Below are 13,482 nucleotides of genomic sequence, written 5' to 3' on the forward strand. Positions count from 1 at the left end.
TTATGGCTTGGGTAAATGCTTTAATATTATATTTACCTTGGTTGCAGTGACTCTGGTGCTTTTTTCCTCCTAAAAGCTCAAAGTGCTTAATAATATAATTACTTACAAATCTCACAGCCATCTAAAGGAGAAGACTTATCAGTAAGAAAGGTCAACAGGGCTAATTAGTCCTTACTTCATACCTAAGAAGAGACAGGCATTTTTACATCTAGAAGGTTCAGAGGACTAAACTGAGGTGTAGAGATTTTTTATAGCATGCTAATGCATCTGCAATACAGACTTGCTTCTTTAAATTCCCCAAGATAACATAATGTCAGAATAGCTGCTGAAGGTTAAAGCAGTAGCTGTCCTTAGGTACTGTAAAAAAAAAATGATGGTGTTGAGAAGCTACATACTGAATTGGAACTAATCTCCAGGCAAAGTCTGGCAGATAACCAGATGATGAAATGTTCTAAAATAAGACAGTAAATTGTTGCCTTTAGTTTGGGAAAAGGAGCCATCTGACTCAAAGCATTTTATGTTCTGATCACTTAACCTTGGAATCAGTTGATTTCATTATGGAGAAAAGGACAGATATCATGATCAATAATAATGGCAATCTAGCCAGCCAAGTTTCAAAAGGAGAGGGAGTGAGTCAGACCATATTCAACCCTCAGGAACAATGTCAGTTATAAAGGACATAGGCTCTTGGCTCACCATACCAATTCTCTTATGAATCACCATACCTGTCCAGGAAATGGCGGACGACTTCCAGTCCAGGCAACTTGACTCTGATTTATCTGACGAGAAATCTGTGTCATATTTTGTCCTGTTGAAGAAGAGGACTGAATATCATTGACTCCAGGCACATGAACCACTGAAGAACTAGAACAGAAAAAAACAAGCAAACTCATGTATAGGAAATATCATGACTGATAATGCCAGTAACATTATTTCAAAACCATCCAGTGAGTAGCCCATCTTGACAATCCCTAATGTATGATCATATCCAGATTCCATTTTCTCTTTTCTTGGACCACAGAGGACCTGGAAGCAAGATGTTCTAATGCCCTGTCCCTCTATCTTTGTGTTCCCAGTCTGAGGACAAAAAAGGCACTTATTAAATGTTTTTTGACTTGATCTGTGAACTCATCCCCACCTTCTCTGGCATCTTCAATTTCCCTCTTTTCACCGGTTTCCTCTCTTCAGCCTACCAATACGCCATCAGTTTCTTTATATTAGGGGGAAACTCTTAATTTGGCCTCTAACCATATCCAAAAGAAAGCTAGCTGAAGCCCTGAGAAGAGGCCAGCTCTTTAACTGCAAAGAGAGAAGACTAAAGTTCAATGATGAACCTTAAAGAAAGTCAGCAGTTCTTAATCCCATATTCCAATTCTTGCTCAAACCAGAACCATCTAATGCACTCACAATCTCTTAAGAGTATAGATCCCTCTGCTTCTGCATATACTTGTATGAATATACCTCAACTCTTGGCCAAATCCTACCAGTCCTTTAAGGTTCAGCTTGAGCTCTACCTAACTCCCCAGCTTACACTAATTCTCTAATTTAATTTCCATAGGGTTTAATATCTGTATTACTCCTTTGATATCTTAATCAGATACTGCTTGTGTTATTGTCTGTTTTCTGAGTATCCTTCCTGATTAAATGTACTTGTTGAGGGCAAATCTTTGCATGGTTTTTTGTTGATCTAACTCCTCCCTTTTCCTTCTTTTCTGGGTGGCTCCAAGTATAATTCTGAAAACATTTATCAAGATATGAAAAATACATCTGACCATATAATTCATCTGATCAATACATTTCAAAAGCCCCCACTTTCTTCTAGGATCAACTATAAACTTCTCAATTTTTTTAAAAAAACTCCTTCCCTTCCCTTCTGCCTTGGTATCAATAATAAGAATAAGTTCCAAGGCAGAAAAGCAGCAAGGGTTAGGCAACTGAAGTTTAGTGACTTGTCCAGGTTCATGTAACTAGGAAGTGTAACTACTTAGATGCCCCTTCCATTAAATATTAGAAGTCTTATATATGGGCAGCTACATGGCACAGTGGAAAGAGTGCCAGGCCTGGAGTCAGAAAGACCTGGCTTCAAATATGGCCTCAGAAACTTCTTAGCTGTGTGATCCTGGGCAAGTCACTTAACACTGTTTGCCTAGCTCTCGCCTTTCTATTGTAGAGTTGTTATTAAGAAAAAAGAAAGGATTAAAAAATAAATAAAAGTTTTTTATAACCCAGCTTCCTTTATTTCTTTATTTCTACCTTTCCTCTTTATTTTAGATATAAGCCCCTTTCTGTATACTTATGGTGCTACCAAATTAGTTGCTATCCCCTGGTAGATGGGGTAGTAGATAGAGCACTAGGCCTGGAGGCAGGAACTGAGTTAAAATCTGATCATAGGAACATAGTTGTGTGACTCTGGGCAAGTCACTTAATCTCTGTTTGCCTCCACTTCCTCCTTTGTGAAATGGGGATGATTATACCACCTATGTTCCAGTAACATAATAATTGTAGGGCACTTAGCACAGTGCCTGGAACATAGTAAGTATTATATAAATGTTAGCTATTATTATTTCTCATATAAGAAATCCCATTTTTTCATATTCATGCCTTACTGCTGACTATCCCCATGAATGGAAGACCCTGTCTGCTCACTTTCTCCTCTAAGAATCTCTTATTTCAAGACTTAGCTCAATCATTAACTTCTACATGAAGCATTTCTCTTTCTTTTTTGTCCTTCCTTCCTTCCTTCCTTCCTTCCTTCCTTCCTTCCTTCCTTCCTTCCTTCCTTCCTTCCTTCCTTCCTTCCTTCCTTCCTTCCTTCCTTCCTTCCTTCCTTCCTTCCTCCCTCCCTCCCTCCCTTCCTTTCTCTTTCTTTCTTTCTTTCTTTCTTTCTTTCTTTCTTTCTTTCTTTCTTTCTTTCTTTCTTTCTTTCTTTCTTTCTTTCTTTCTTTCTTTCTTTCTTTCTTTCTTTCTTTCTTTCTTTCTTTCTTTCTTTCTTTCTTTCTTTCTCTTTCTTCCTTCCTTTCTCATTCCCTCCCTTTTCCCTCCTTCCCTCCCTCCCTCCCTTCCTTTCTTCTTTCCTTCTGTGTCTTGTTTTAGAATCAATACCAAGTATTGGTTCCAAGGCAGAAGAGTGGTTGTAAGTGGCCACTATATGCCAATCACTGTGCTTGGTTAAAAAAAAAAAAGGTAAAAGCAAGACAATTCCTGCCCTCTTCAAGGAATTTGCATTTAAAGGAAAGACAACACATATACAAATATTTAGAATATATACAAAATAAATCTAGTACTGGTATACAGTAAGTGCTTAATAAATGTTTATTTAGTAACTTTGTAAACAAAATAATTAAGTGTTTGAAAAAAAATCAAGAAATGCTATACAGGTGCTGATAGGTGGCTCTGTGGATAGAGAGTCCTGGAGACAGTAAATCCTGGGTTTAAATTTGGCCTTAGACACTTTCTATATGTGTGACCCTGCACATGTCATTTAACCCTCTTGGCCTCAGTTTCTTCTTTTGTAAAATGAGCTGGAGAAGGAAACTATTCCAGTAATTGTTTTTAAAACCCTTACAATACTGTGAATTGGTTCCGAGGCAGAGTAAGGGATAGGCAATGGGGGGTCAAGTGACTTGCCCTGAGTCACACAGCTAGGAAGTATCTGATGGCAGATTTGAACCCAGGACCTCCGATTTCTGAGACTGACTTTCAATCCACAGAGCCAGCTAGCTGCCCCCACTATTCCAGTATTGTTGCCAAGAAGATCCTAAATAGGGTCAAGGAGAGTTGAACATAACTGAAAAAATGACTGAAAAAGAACATTTTTGCAATAATTAATTAAAAATGCTTCCTTCTTTTACCAGGGCAAAGCATAATTCTAATATTCAAATTCATGGATTCTACATCAAATATGCTAGATCCTTCCCTCCATATTTTCTTTTTTCTTTTCTTCCACATAAAAATCCAATGGAACTGTGAGCCTCTTGTCCCATTATGTGGCGGCTCTATTGTATGTGAGAAAGCCTGATTAAAGAAGATTCTCCCAGCTTTTACTCTGTCTGGTTGGGGCCTTTTGGTTTCACTCTCATTCATTTCTTACTGCATGGCCACTGGGAGGAGAGCCAGGGCTGCTTTTTTTCTTTTATAGAGGACACAAAGATTAGCCATTTGCTAAAGGAAATGAGGAATGTCAAGAGCCCAGAGGATGTTTCTCTTTGACCCAGTTCTGGTTTCTGATTGCTCTATTGCAACATGCCTAGTTCAGAACAGACTCAGCTAAGAGCAAATGCTCTGTACTATATCAAAAGCATGTTTTCTAGGATATAATGCTACCATGAATCCCTATGATGCTTTAATCTTTTTGAAGAATGCTTTTATGTCTATCCTCTAGGCAAATAGGCCTGTATTTTTAAAGGGCTTTTGCAATGAAAGATGAAGGTTTAAAACCCATATTTCCCTTCAAGCCACATTTTTTACTCTGTTTTTTCCCCTCCTCCTACTCTTCTCTATGCCTATTAAGGATACTTCTATTTTTCCATTCATTCAGACTGGAAATCTTGGAGCATCCTCCTTGTTTTCCCTGGTTTTGTCAGTTATCAAGTCTCTTGGATTCTGATTTCACAATGAATCTTCTTTTTATTCCTTCTTTTTCACTGCCATTTGTCAACCTCATCACCTTCTTGTTAGCTGTCCGGAGCTGGGTCACTTCTGATATTATCTTTGTGAACTTAGATGAATATTCAATCACTCTCAAACTCAGTTTTTTCATCTATATGTAAAATGAAAGGATTGGCTTAAATGGCTTCTGAGGTTTCTTCTAGCGCTATGGGGATTCTATGGGGATTCTATGGGGAAAGCTCAGTGGCATAGCAGATAGAGAACTGAACCTGGAGTCCGGAAGATCTAAGTTCAAACCTGACCTCAGACACTTATTAGCAGTGTGACCCTGGGCAAGTCATTTAACCTCGTGTGTTTCATTTTCCTCATCTATAAAATGAGCTGGAGAAGGAAATGGCAAACCACTCTAGTATCTTTGCCCAAAAAACCCCCAATAGGTCACACAGAACCAGACAAGACTGAAATGACTAAAAAAACAATAAAAATGATCTTATGACTATGTGTCCTAATTAACTTTTCTTTTGGTTTCCATTCTATGCAATTCATCTTGCACATCATTACCAGATTGTTCTTTCTAAATCGCCCTCTAGAAGTTACCTCCTGGCTTAGAAATTTCAACACTTCCCCATTTCCATCTAGGTCAATCTCAAATTCCTTAGCTTGGTTTTCAAAATTCTTTATAATCTGATTCCCTCTGTCTTCCAATCTCATCTCTCCTGATTCCCCAGAGAATTTATTCTATACTCTAGGCACGGTGGTCTGTTCACTATTCCCTGAACACTCTTTGTATCTTCCTCTACATACATGTTGCTTTACATGGTTCCTCTTACCTCAATAGCCCCCCTTTCTTACCCCTCTACTCGTCTAAGTCTTGCCCTTCCTGTAAGTCCTGCTTAAGTCTCATTTATTTCATCAATCCTTTCCCAATGACCCCAGTCTTTGATGATAATAACTCTCCCCTGAACTCTCAGTGGCCGTAACACTTTTTTGGGTGTGTTTGGCTTATATTATTCAATTCAGTAAACATCTATTAAGTGTCTATTACACAGAAGATTTTATGACTGACTCTGGAGACACAAAGATAAAAATTAAACAGGATCTGGCTGTAGGGAGCTTAGAATTCTACTGCAAGGGAACAATGTATATGTATACAGATAAATAGGCACCAAATATATATAAAACAGGCTTCCTTTTCGGGGAGAGAAGGGGAGATGGGAGCAACAAGAGATAGAAGTGAATTTTGAGGAGGTTTCATTTTTGCTGATGTTGAAGGTATTTTGGGGATTTCAAAACGGGGAACCTGAAGGACATTTTAAACAAGGGGGTCAGCCAGTAAAAAAGGCATGGAAGTGGCAGATGGACACTTACACAGGATGAAGAGTAAGCAGGTCAATTAGCCTGGAACATGGGGGAGTAATGGGAAATCAGTCTAGAATGATAGATTGGAGTCAGATAGTGAGGGGCTTTTAATGTCAAAAATAGCGGAATTAATCTGTTGGTTGAAGAAGCCACAAGTTTCTTGAGAAGGAAAGTGACACAATTAGACTTTTACTTTAGAATGGAGAATGGGGACTATTAAAGTAGTATAGAAGGAGGAATTTAAAGACTGAGCACAATGAATGACCCTGTGGGTGGAGAGAAAAGAATAGATATGAGATGTGTTGTGGAGATGGAATGGACAAAACTTAGCAACTGAACAGAGAGATTTGGGGGGAGGGAGGGGAGCCAGTGAAGGTCAAGAATGATTCCAGCAAATTCCAAGCAAATCTCAATTATACACCTATAGACACTATATTTCCATATGTATAAATGCATATAAATGTACACATTTATAACCATATAGAGTACCTATATGTAAAACCATAACACATATGTATGTACAAGCCAAGGGAAGTTGTAGTAATGGAATTATTCTGTTTGTACATCTATAGAGACTATATACAGTCTCTTTATATATATATCTACACACTGTAACTTAATGACCAGAGCAGGGAAGTTAGAAACAGCAGTTGGATTTGGGGAGGGACGATAATGAGTTATTTTGGGGGGATATGTTGAGTGTCTCGTGGAACATGTAGGTATGGGAGTCTAACAGGTGGTTGGTTAAATAGGTCTGGAGCTCAAGAGAGAGATGAAGGCTGGATATGGAGATATACAAGTCAGTTGGCAGAGAAAGAAATTAAATTTGGGAGCTGGTGAGATTGCTGAGAGAACAGAGGCCAGAGCCTCCGAGATACACCCATGGATAAGGAGTGGGTCAAATGATCCAGAAAAGGAGACTGAGGAGGGATAAGACATGTAGGAGAACCAAGAGAGGGGAATGGCACAGAAATGTAGGGAGGAAGAATAGTGGTTGGTCAGTGTCAGACATTTTATTTTATTTTTAAACTCTTATTTTCTCTTAGTAACAAAGGCAAAGGCTTGGTAATTTGGGCTAAGTGATTTAACCAAAGTCACAAAGCTAGGACAGGTTTTTTGGTTAGATTTGAACTCAGGTCTTCCGGACTCCAGACCTGGCTCTCCATTCACTGTACCACCTAGCTGCCCCTTGTACAACAATCTAAAAATATTTTAAAAGATGGTGACCAAAAAAAGGGCATTGAGTTTAGCAATTAAGGGATTACAAGTAATTTTAGATAGTAATTTTAGTGCAGTGGTAGATTTAGAAGCCAGATTACAAGCACTGATAAGTGAGTGAGATGTTACTTTGCGTTTTTTTATTCATCTTTTTGTGCTTGTTTTGTATCCTCAATTAGTTTGTAAGCTTTTAGAGATTAGGGATCATGCTTTAAAACTCTCTGTAAAAATCCAAAATGAAACAAAAAAGCCTCTTTCTGTATTCCACTGAGTAGTGAATTGTAGGTGCTCAATTTTTTTTTTGATGATAAAGTTTGTTGGTAATAAAGAAGTTGGCAGTAATTAGTGACCTGGAGATCTTTAGGAGGAGTTGAAGAGACATATTAACACCTGCAATTTTGTAAGGTTTGCCTACAGGATTTCCGGCTTTGTCACTATCCAGTGTCACAGACTCTGCTCAAACATGGCACTAATTATAGTCTTTAGTGGTATTAAACTGTGAAATACACAGAAACATATCATTAGCTGCAAAAACAAGGCCTAATAATATTGACCTCCTTCTATCATGCGTCCCGAGTAAGTAATGGTACAGTCTCTTAACAGATTGCTTTCAAACAGAAGGAAAAAGAATGATGAGAAACATCTAGGTGGCTCAGGGATAGAGCAGAGTGCCTGAAGTCAGGAAGACTCCTCTTCCTGGGTTCAAATCTGGCCCCGGACACTTATTAGCAGTGTGACTCTGGGCAAGTCATTTAATACTGTTTGCTTCAGTTCCTCATCTATTAAATGAGCGGAAGAAGGAAATGGCAAATCGCTCCAGTATCCTTGTCAAGAAAACCCCTAATTGGGCCTTGAAGAGTCAGACATGGCTGAAACAAATGAGCAACAAAAGAAAATATCCAACATCTACAAAGAAATCACTCATTACCACATACCTATTTGTACTCATAGGTCAGAACCTCAGGCTTTAAAAACAAAAACAAAAACACACAACAATAAAAACCAAGGAAACCAAAAAACCCACCTCGAGCCCTTAGAAAGAAGCCACTTGTCCTTACTGTGGGTCAGTTAGCAATCCTTGTCAAATTTCTAAGGAAAAAAAATGGCATCTGATCCATAGTCTTAGTCTTTGCCCTAGTACTATACCTGAATGCCTTTCCCGAGTGTCCTGGCTGGAATGGGCTTCCTTGCGAGTAAAGTTGCTGGTTCCCAGGGGCAGAGGCAGAGGCCATCATTTTTTTCTCCGCTAGGAAAATAAAAAAAGACTGTTATAGGAAAGCGGAGAAATGGAAACTATTGCCAGGTGGGTAAAGAAGCTCCTCACAGCTGAGGATGGGGATTAGTGAAAATCAGTATCAAGAATATACAGGATGTACTTAGCCTGAGAGGTGAGCATTTTCACCCAATATTGCCTCTGCTTTTAAAGGCTCGGTGATAGAAGATCCTTCTCTCCTTCTTCCATCTTCCCACTCACTGCCCTGTCTAAGGAGTCTCATCTCTCCTTCACCCCTATACTCTTTCATATTATTTAGTGGGTGTTCTACCTTCTAAGACATACTAGAAAATCCCTGATGAGAGGGATAGTATCTCCTATTTTCATTCATGGCATCTAGTTTAAGGCTTTACACTCTATAAGCACTCAACCAATGGTAGAGATGGGAAGAGCTGACCCAAGAGTACCACAAATAGGGACTATCTTGACCAATTGCTTTTTTGTCTTCATATTGTTCTTTCCTTAATTACATATGATCACCAGTACACAGATTTAGAGCTAGAAACAGTTTTTGCCATCATCTAATTCAAGTCCTTCCTTTAATAGATCAGGAAACTCCTATGGAAAGAAGTGACTTGATTTTGTCCAAAATGACACAGAGCCTTGGAATTGAATCCAGTTCCTTTGACTAAAAATCCCACATGAATTATTCAGTCTCCATTGAAGCCCCAATCCAATGCTTTACTGTGGTGTGAAAGTGATTCTAAGTTATTATTTTCTAAAGTCCATGGCATTGTAGTGTGAAGTCCCACCAAACAGGAAAGAGTTTGTTTATGGGTCAGTCATGAACAGTAAGACTGTCATCTGAGAACCAACTTGTCTAAGTTTCAACAAGGCTCATCATCGTACTGCCATAGCATGATTTTTTTTTTTGGCTAAAGAAACTGTCAAAAATATCTCCTAGGTCACAGGTCAGTGTCAATACAGAGAGAACTTATATTAATAAAATAGGGATCTCACATATGTACATGAATAGGATTCTTATTAGTACTTATAAATACTCATCAATTTTGCCCAGAAAAAGGAAAAGAAATATAGGGATATGGTTCTTTAATAGTTTTCTTTAAGTCCATAAATAACCTTATAGAGAAAAGAGGGTTCTCAATGGTCCCAATCAAAATAAGAACCAAGGAAAATTTGCCCATTGTAGCAACAAGGATTTAAATCAGTTATAAGGAAAAAAATATTAAGAAAAAAGCAAAATGATCATGAGAGAACCAGGGCAAATGCTGCCCTGTTTTATTCCCCCTCTTCTTATTAATGAGAGGTTTGATGTACCTGTGAGCCATTGTGCTTCATCCTCAGGCCCACAACTCAAACCCTAAGGTATTTCTGGAAACTGAGTCTCCCCAGTCTGCTCCTCTGTATCATGAAGCACAGCTTCTCCAGATGCCTTAGCTGGATCTTGGCTGACTCCTATTCTCAAAGTTCCAAGCAGAAGTTTGCTTTGGGATATTCCTGAAGGGAGAATTCTATCTCTGCTACTTACCACCTGGGTGGCATTGGTCAAATTACTTAAACTCTGTGGTCCTAGGTTTCTCAATATAGAAAATGAAAGGGCTTAACTAAATGATCTCTTAGGTGCCTCCTGGCTCTAAATTCTATGGTCCTAAATTCTTTTTTTTTTAAATTACTATTGGTTTTTTAAAATTTTTATTTAGAATATTTTTCCATGGTTACATGATTCATGATCCCCCCTGCTTCCTCCTCCCCCCACTGGGTTATACATGTATCATTGTTCAAAACCTTTTTCCATGTTATTTATATATGCAGTAGAGTGATTCTTTAACATCAAAACCCTAATCACACCCCTATTGCACTATGTGGTTGATCACATATTTTTCTAATGTATTTCTGGTTCCACAGTTCTTTCTCTAGATGTAGATAGTGTTCTTTTCTCATGAATTCCTCTGAATTGTCCTGGGTCATTACATTGCTACTGGTAGAAAAGTCCATTACATTCAATTTTGCCATAATATATCAGTCTCTGTGTACAATGTTCTCCTGGTTCTGCTCCTCTCACTCTGTATCCATTCCTGGAGGTTGTTCCAGTCTCCATGGAATTCCTCCACTTTATTATTCCTTTCAACACAATAATATCCCATCACCATCACATACCACAACTTGTTCAGTCATTTCCTAATTGAAGGGCATCCCCTCATTTTCCAATTTTTTGCCACCACAAAAAGTGAGGCTATGAATATTTTTGTACAAATCTTTTTCCTTACTATCTCTTTGGGATACAAACTCAGCAGTGGTATAGCTGGATCAAAGGGCAGGCATTCATTTAAACCTCTTTGTACATAGTTCCAAATTGCCCTCCAGAATGGTTGGACCAATTTACAACTTCACCAGCAGTGTATTAGTGTCCCAATTTTGCCATGTCCCCTCCAACATTTATTGCTTCCCTTTGCTTTCATATTGGCCAGTCTGCTAGGTGTGAGATGGTACCTCAGAGTTGTTTTAATTTGCATTTCTCTAATCAGGAGTGATTTAGAACACTTTTTCCATGTGTTTATTGATAGTTTTGATTTCATCCTGTGAAAACTGCTTATTCATGTCCCTTGATGATTTGTTGATTGGTGAATGGCTTGATTTTTTTTTTTTGTAGATTTGACTTAATTCCTTATATATTTGGGAAATTAAACCTTTTTCAGAGATTTTTTTGCTATAAAAATGTTCTCCCAGTTTGTTGCTTTTCTTCTAATTTTGGTTGCATTGGTTTTATTTGTACAAAACCTTTTTAATTTGATATAATCAGTCATTCATTTTACATTTTGCAATGTTCTCTATCTCTTGGTTGGACTTTAATTCCTTCCTTTTCCACAAATCTGACAGGTATTCTAATCTATGTTCACCTAATTTATTTATGATTTCATGCTTTATATTTAAGTCATTCACCCATTTTGAATTTATCTTGGTGAAGGGTGTGAGATGTTGATCTAAACCTAATTTCCCCCATACTATTTTCCAATTTTCCCAGCAGTTTTTGTCAAATAGTGGGCTCTTGTCCCAAAAGCTAGGATTTTGGGGTTTATCATACACTGTCTTGCTAAAGACATTTACCTCATCTATTCCATTGATGCTCTCTTCTGTCTCTTAGCCACATTGTTTTGATGAACACTGCTTTATAGTACAGTTTAAGATCTGATACTGCTAAGCCCCCATCCTTCACATTTTTTTTCCATTATTTCCCTTGATATTCTTGATCTTATGTTCTAATTCTATAAAAAAAAACTTTTTTGGTAGCTCAATAGGCATGGCACTGAATAAGTAGATTAATTTGGGTAAGATTGTCATTTTTATTATATTAGCTTATCCTACCCAGGAGCAGTTAATATTTTTTTCCAATCATTTAGATCTATTTTTAATTGTGTGAAAAGTGTTTTTTAGTTGTGTTCATATAATTCCTGTGTTTGTTTTGGTAATAGATTCCTAAATTATATTGTCTGGTGATTTTAAATGGAATTTCTCTTTCTAACTCCTGCTGCTGAGTTTTATTGGAAATATATAGAAGTGCTGATGATTTTTGTATGGTCCTAAATTCTTGTGGGGTAGGGTCACTGCAGTCAGAAAGACCCAAGTTAAAAATCACACTTCAGACACTTATTTACTAGCTATGTGACCCTGGGCATGCCTCTTAAGCCTGCTTGCCTCAGTTTCCTCATCTGTAAAATGAGCTAGAGAAGGAAATGGCAAACCATTTCAGAGAAAACCGCAAATGGGGTCACAGAGTCAGACATGAATGAAATGACTGCAAAACAATATTGCTGCTGCAGCTACTGCTTCTACTGCTACTACCACTACTACCACCACTACTACTGCCACTACTACTACTACTACTACTACTACTACTACTACTACTACTACTACTACTACTACAACTACCTAACATTTCTGTAGCATTTATGATATGCCAGGCACTATGATAAGTATTAAAGTTTTTTATTTTCCACATAAGTTTTCTGAAGTTATATGATCCATATTGTCTCCCATCCTTCTTTCCTCCCTGCTCCAGGAGCTGACAAGCAATTCAATCTGGGTTTCATATGTATTATTACAAAAAACCAGATTTCCATATTATTCATTTTTTAAAGTGAATAATCTTATAAAATCAACCCCCCAAAACAAAAACCCAAATAAACAAGTGAAAAAACATTAGTTTTCATCTGCATTTCTACTCCAACAACCCTTTCTCTGGAGGTAAATTCTTTTTCATAAGTACCTTAGAATTGTCCTGGATCATAAGATAAGCATTTTGCAAATGTTATCTCATTATTACCACAATTATCAACCACCATTTTTACAATTTGTCTAAGATCTCATCGTGGAATGCTGGTGCTTTCACTCCAAATTTCTTGTAACTAGACCAAGTCTGTGGTCATGTGGTATATTCTGTGCATGTTGGAGTATTAAGCATTTGTGAATCTTTCCTTTATATGATGCTAGTTTTCAGACTGAGCCCTGGACGTGGAATCAGAGTGTCTATTGTCAAGAAAGAAATTTGTTTCTCCTAGACCATTAATGTTCGAATCTGTAAAACAAGTGAGAAGAAGGTTTGAGGCAAATAATATCAAAAGCCCTTCATGTTTTAAATCCAAGATTTGAAATAAGATTTTAGTCTTTTATTGCATTCTAGTTTTCTTTTCTAGAATTTTTCCAATTTTTTCCAATAAAAAAATAAAACTACAAGGAAAAGTTTAAGATTAGAAGGGCTGAAGCTATATACACTCAAAGCTTCCCTCTTGTTTTCATTTGATATTTTATTACAGGTCTTCTGGGAACCTTCTCTTCTTAGCCTTAAACAAATAATTAAGAATACCTGATTAGGTTTCATGAGCTGTTCCCTCAGCACCAGTGTTAGGAACTGTAGTATGTACTGGGGTAGAATATAAGAACACTGGCATTCTTCAGAACTTGGGATTTGTCCTTCAGCTGAACTCAGAGCCTGCTGGGCTTTGAGACCTCACCCATTTTCTTCAAGCATTAGAATTTCTGGAAGCCCCATTAAAGCAGGACTGTCC

General features: G+C 37.7%; 1 protein-coding gene across 3 annotated transcripts in view; it reads right to left on the reverse strand.

Moving 5' to 3' along the window:
• ARNT2 (aryl hydrocarbon receptor nuclear translocator 2) overlaps positions 1 to 13,482 on the reverse strand; it is a 268,147-nt gene that overhangs the window by 17,946 nt on the left and 236,719 nt on the right. For all 3 annotated transcript variants that reach the window (XM_001367918.3, XM_056806028.1, XM_056806035.1), the window contains 2 exons: positions 8,332 to 8,431; positions 726 to 864 (listed from right to left, as the gene is read on the reverse strand). In XM_001367918.3, the coding sequence (XP_001367955.2) occupies positions 726 to 864; positions 8,332 to 8,431 (239 nt within the window). The remainder of the gene's footprint in view (positions 1 to 725; positions 865 to 8,331; positions 8,432 to 13,482) is intronic.

This window comes from Monodelphis domestica, chromosome 1 (genome assembly GCF_027887165.1).
Source record: "Monodelphis domestica isolate mMonDom1 chromosome 1, mMonDom1.pri, whole genome shotgun sequence".
In the NCBI taxonomy this organism is placed as follows: domain Eukaryota; kingdom Metazoa; phylum Chordata; class Mammalia; order Didelphimorphia; family Didelphidae; genus Monodelphis; species Monodelphis domestica.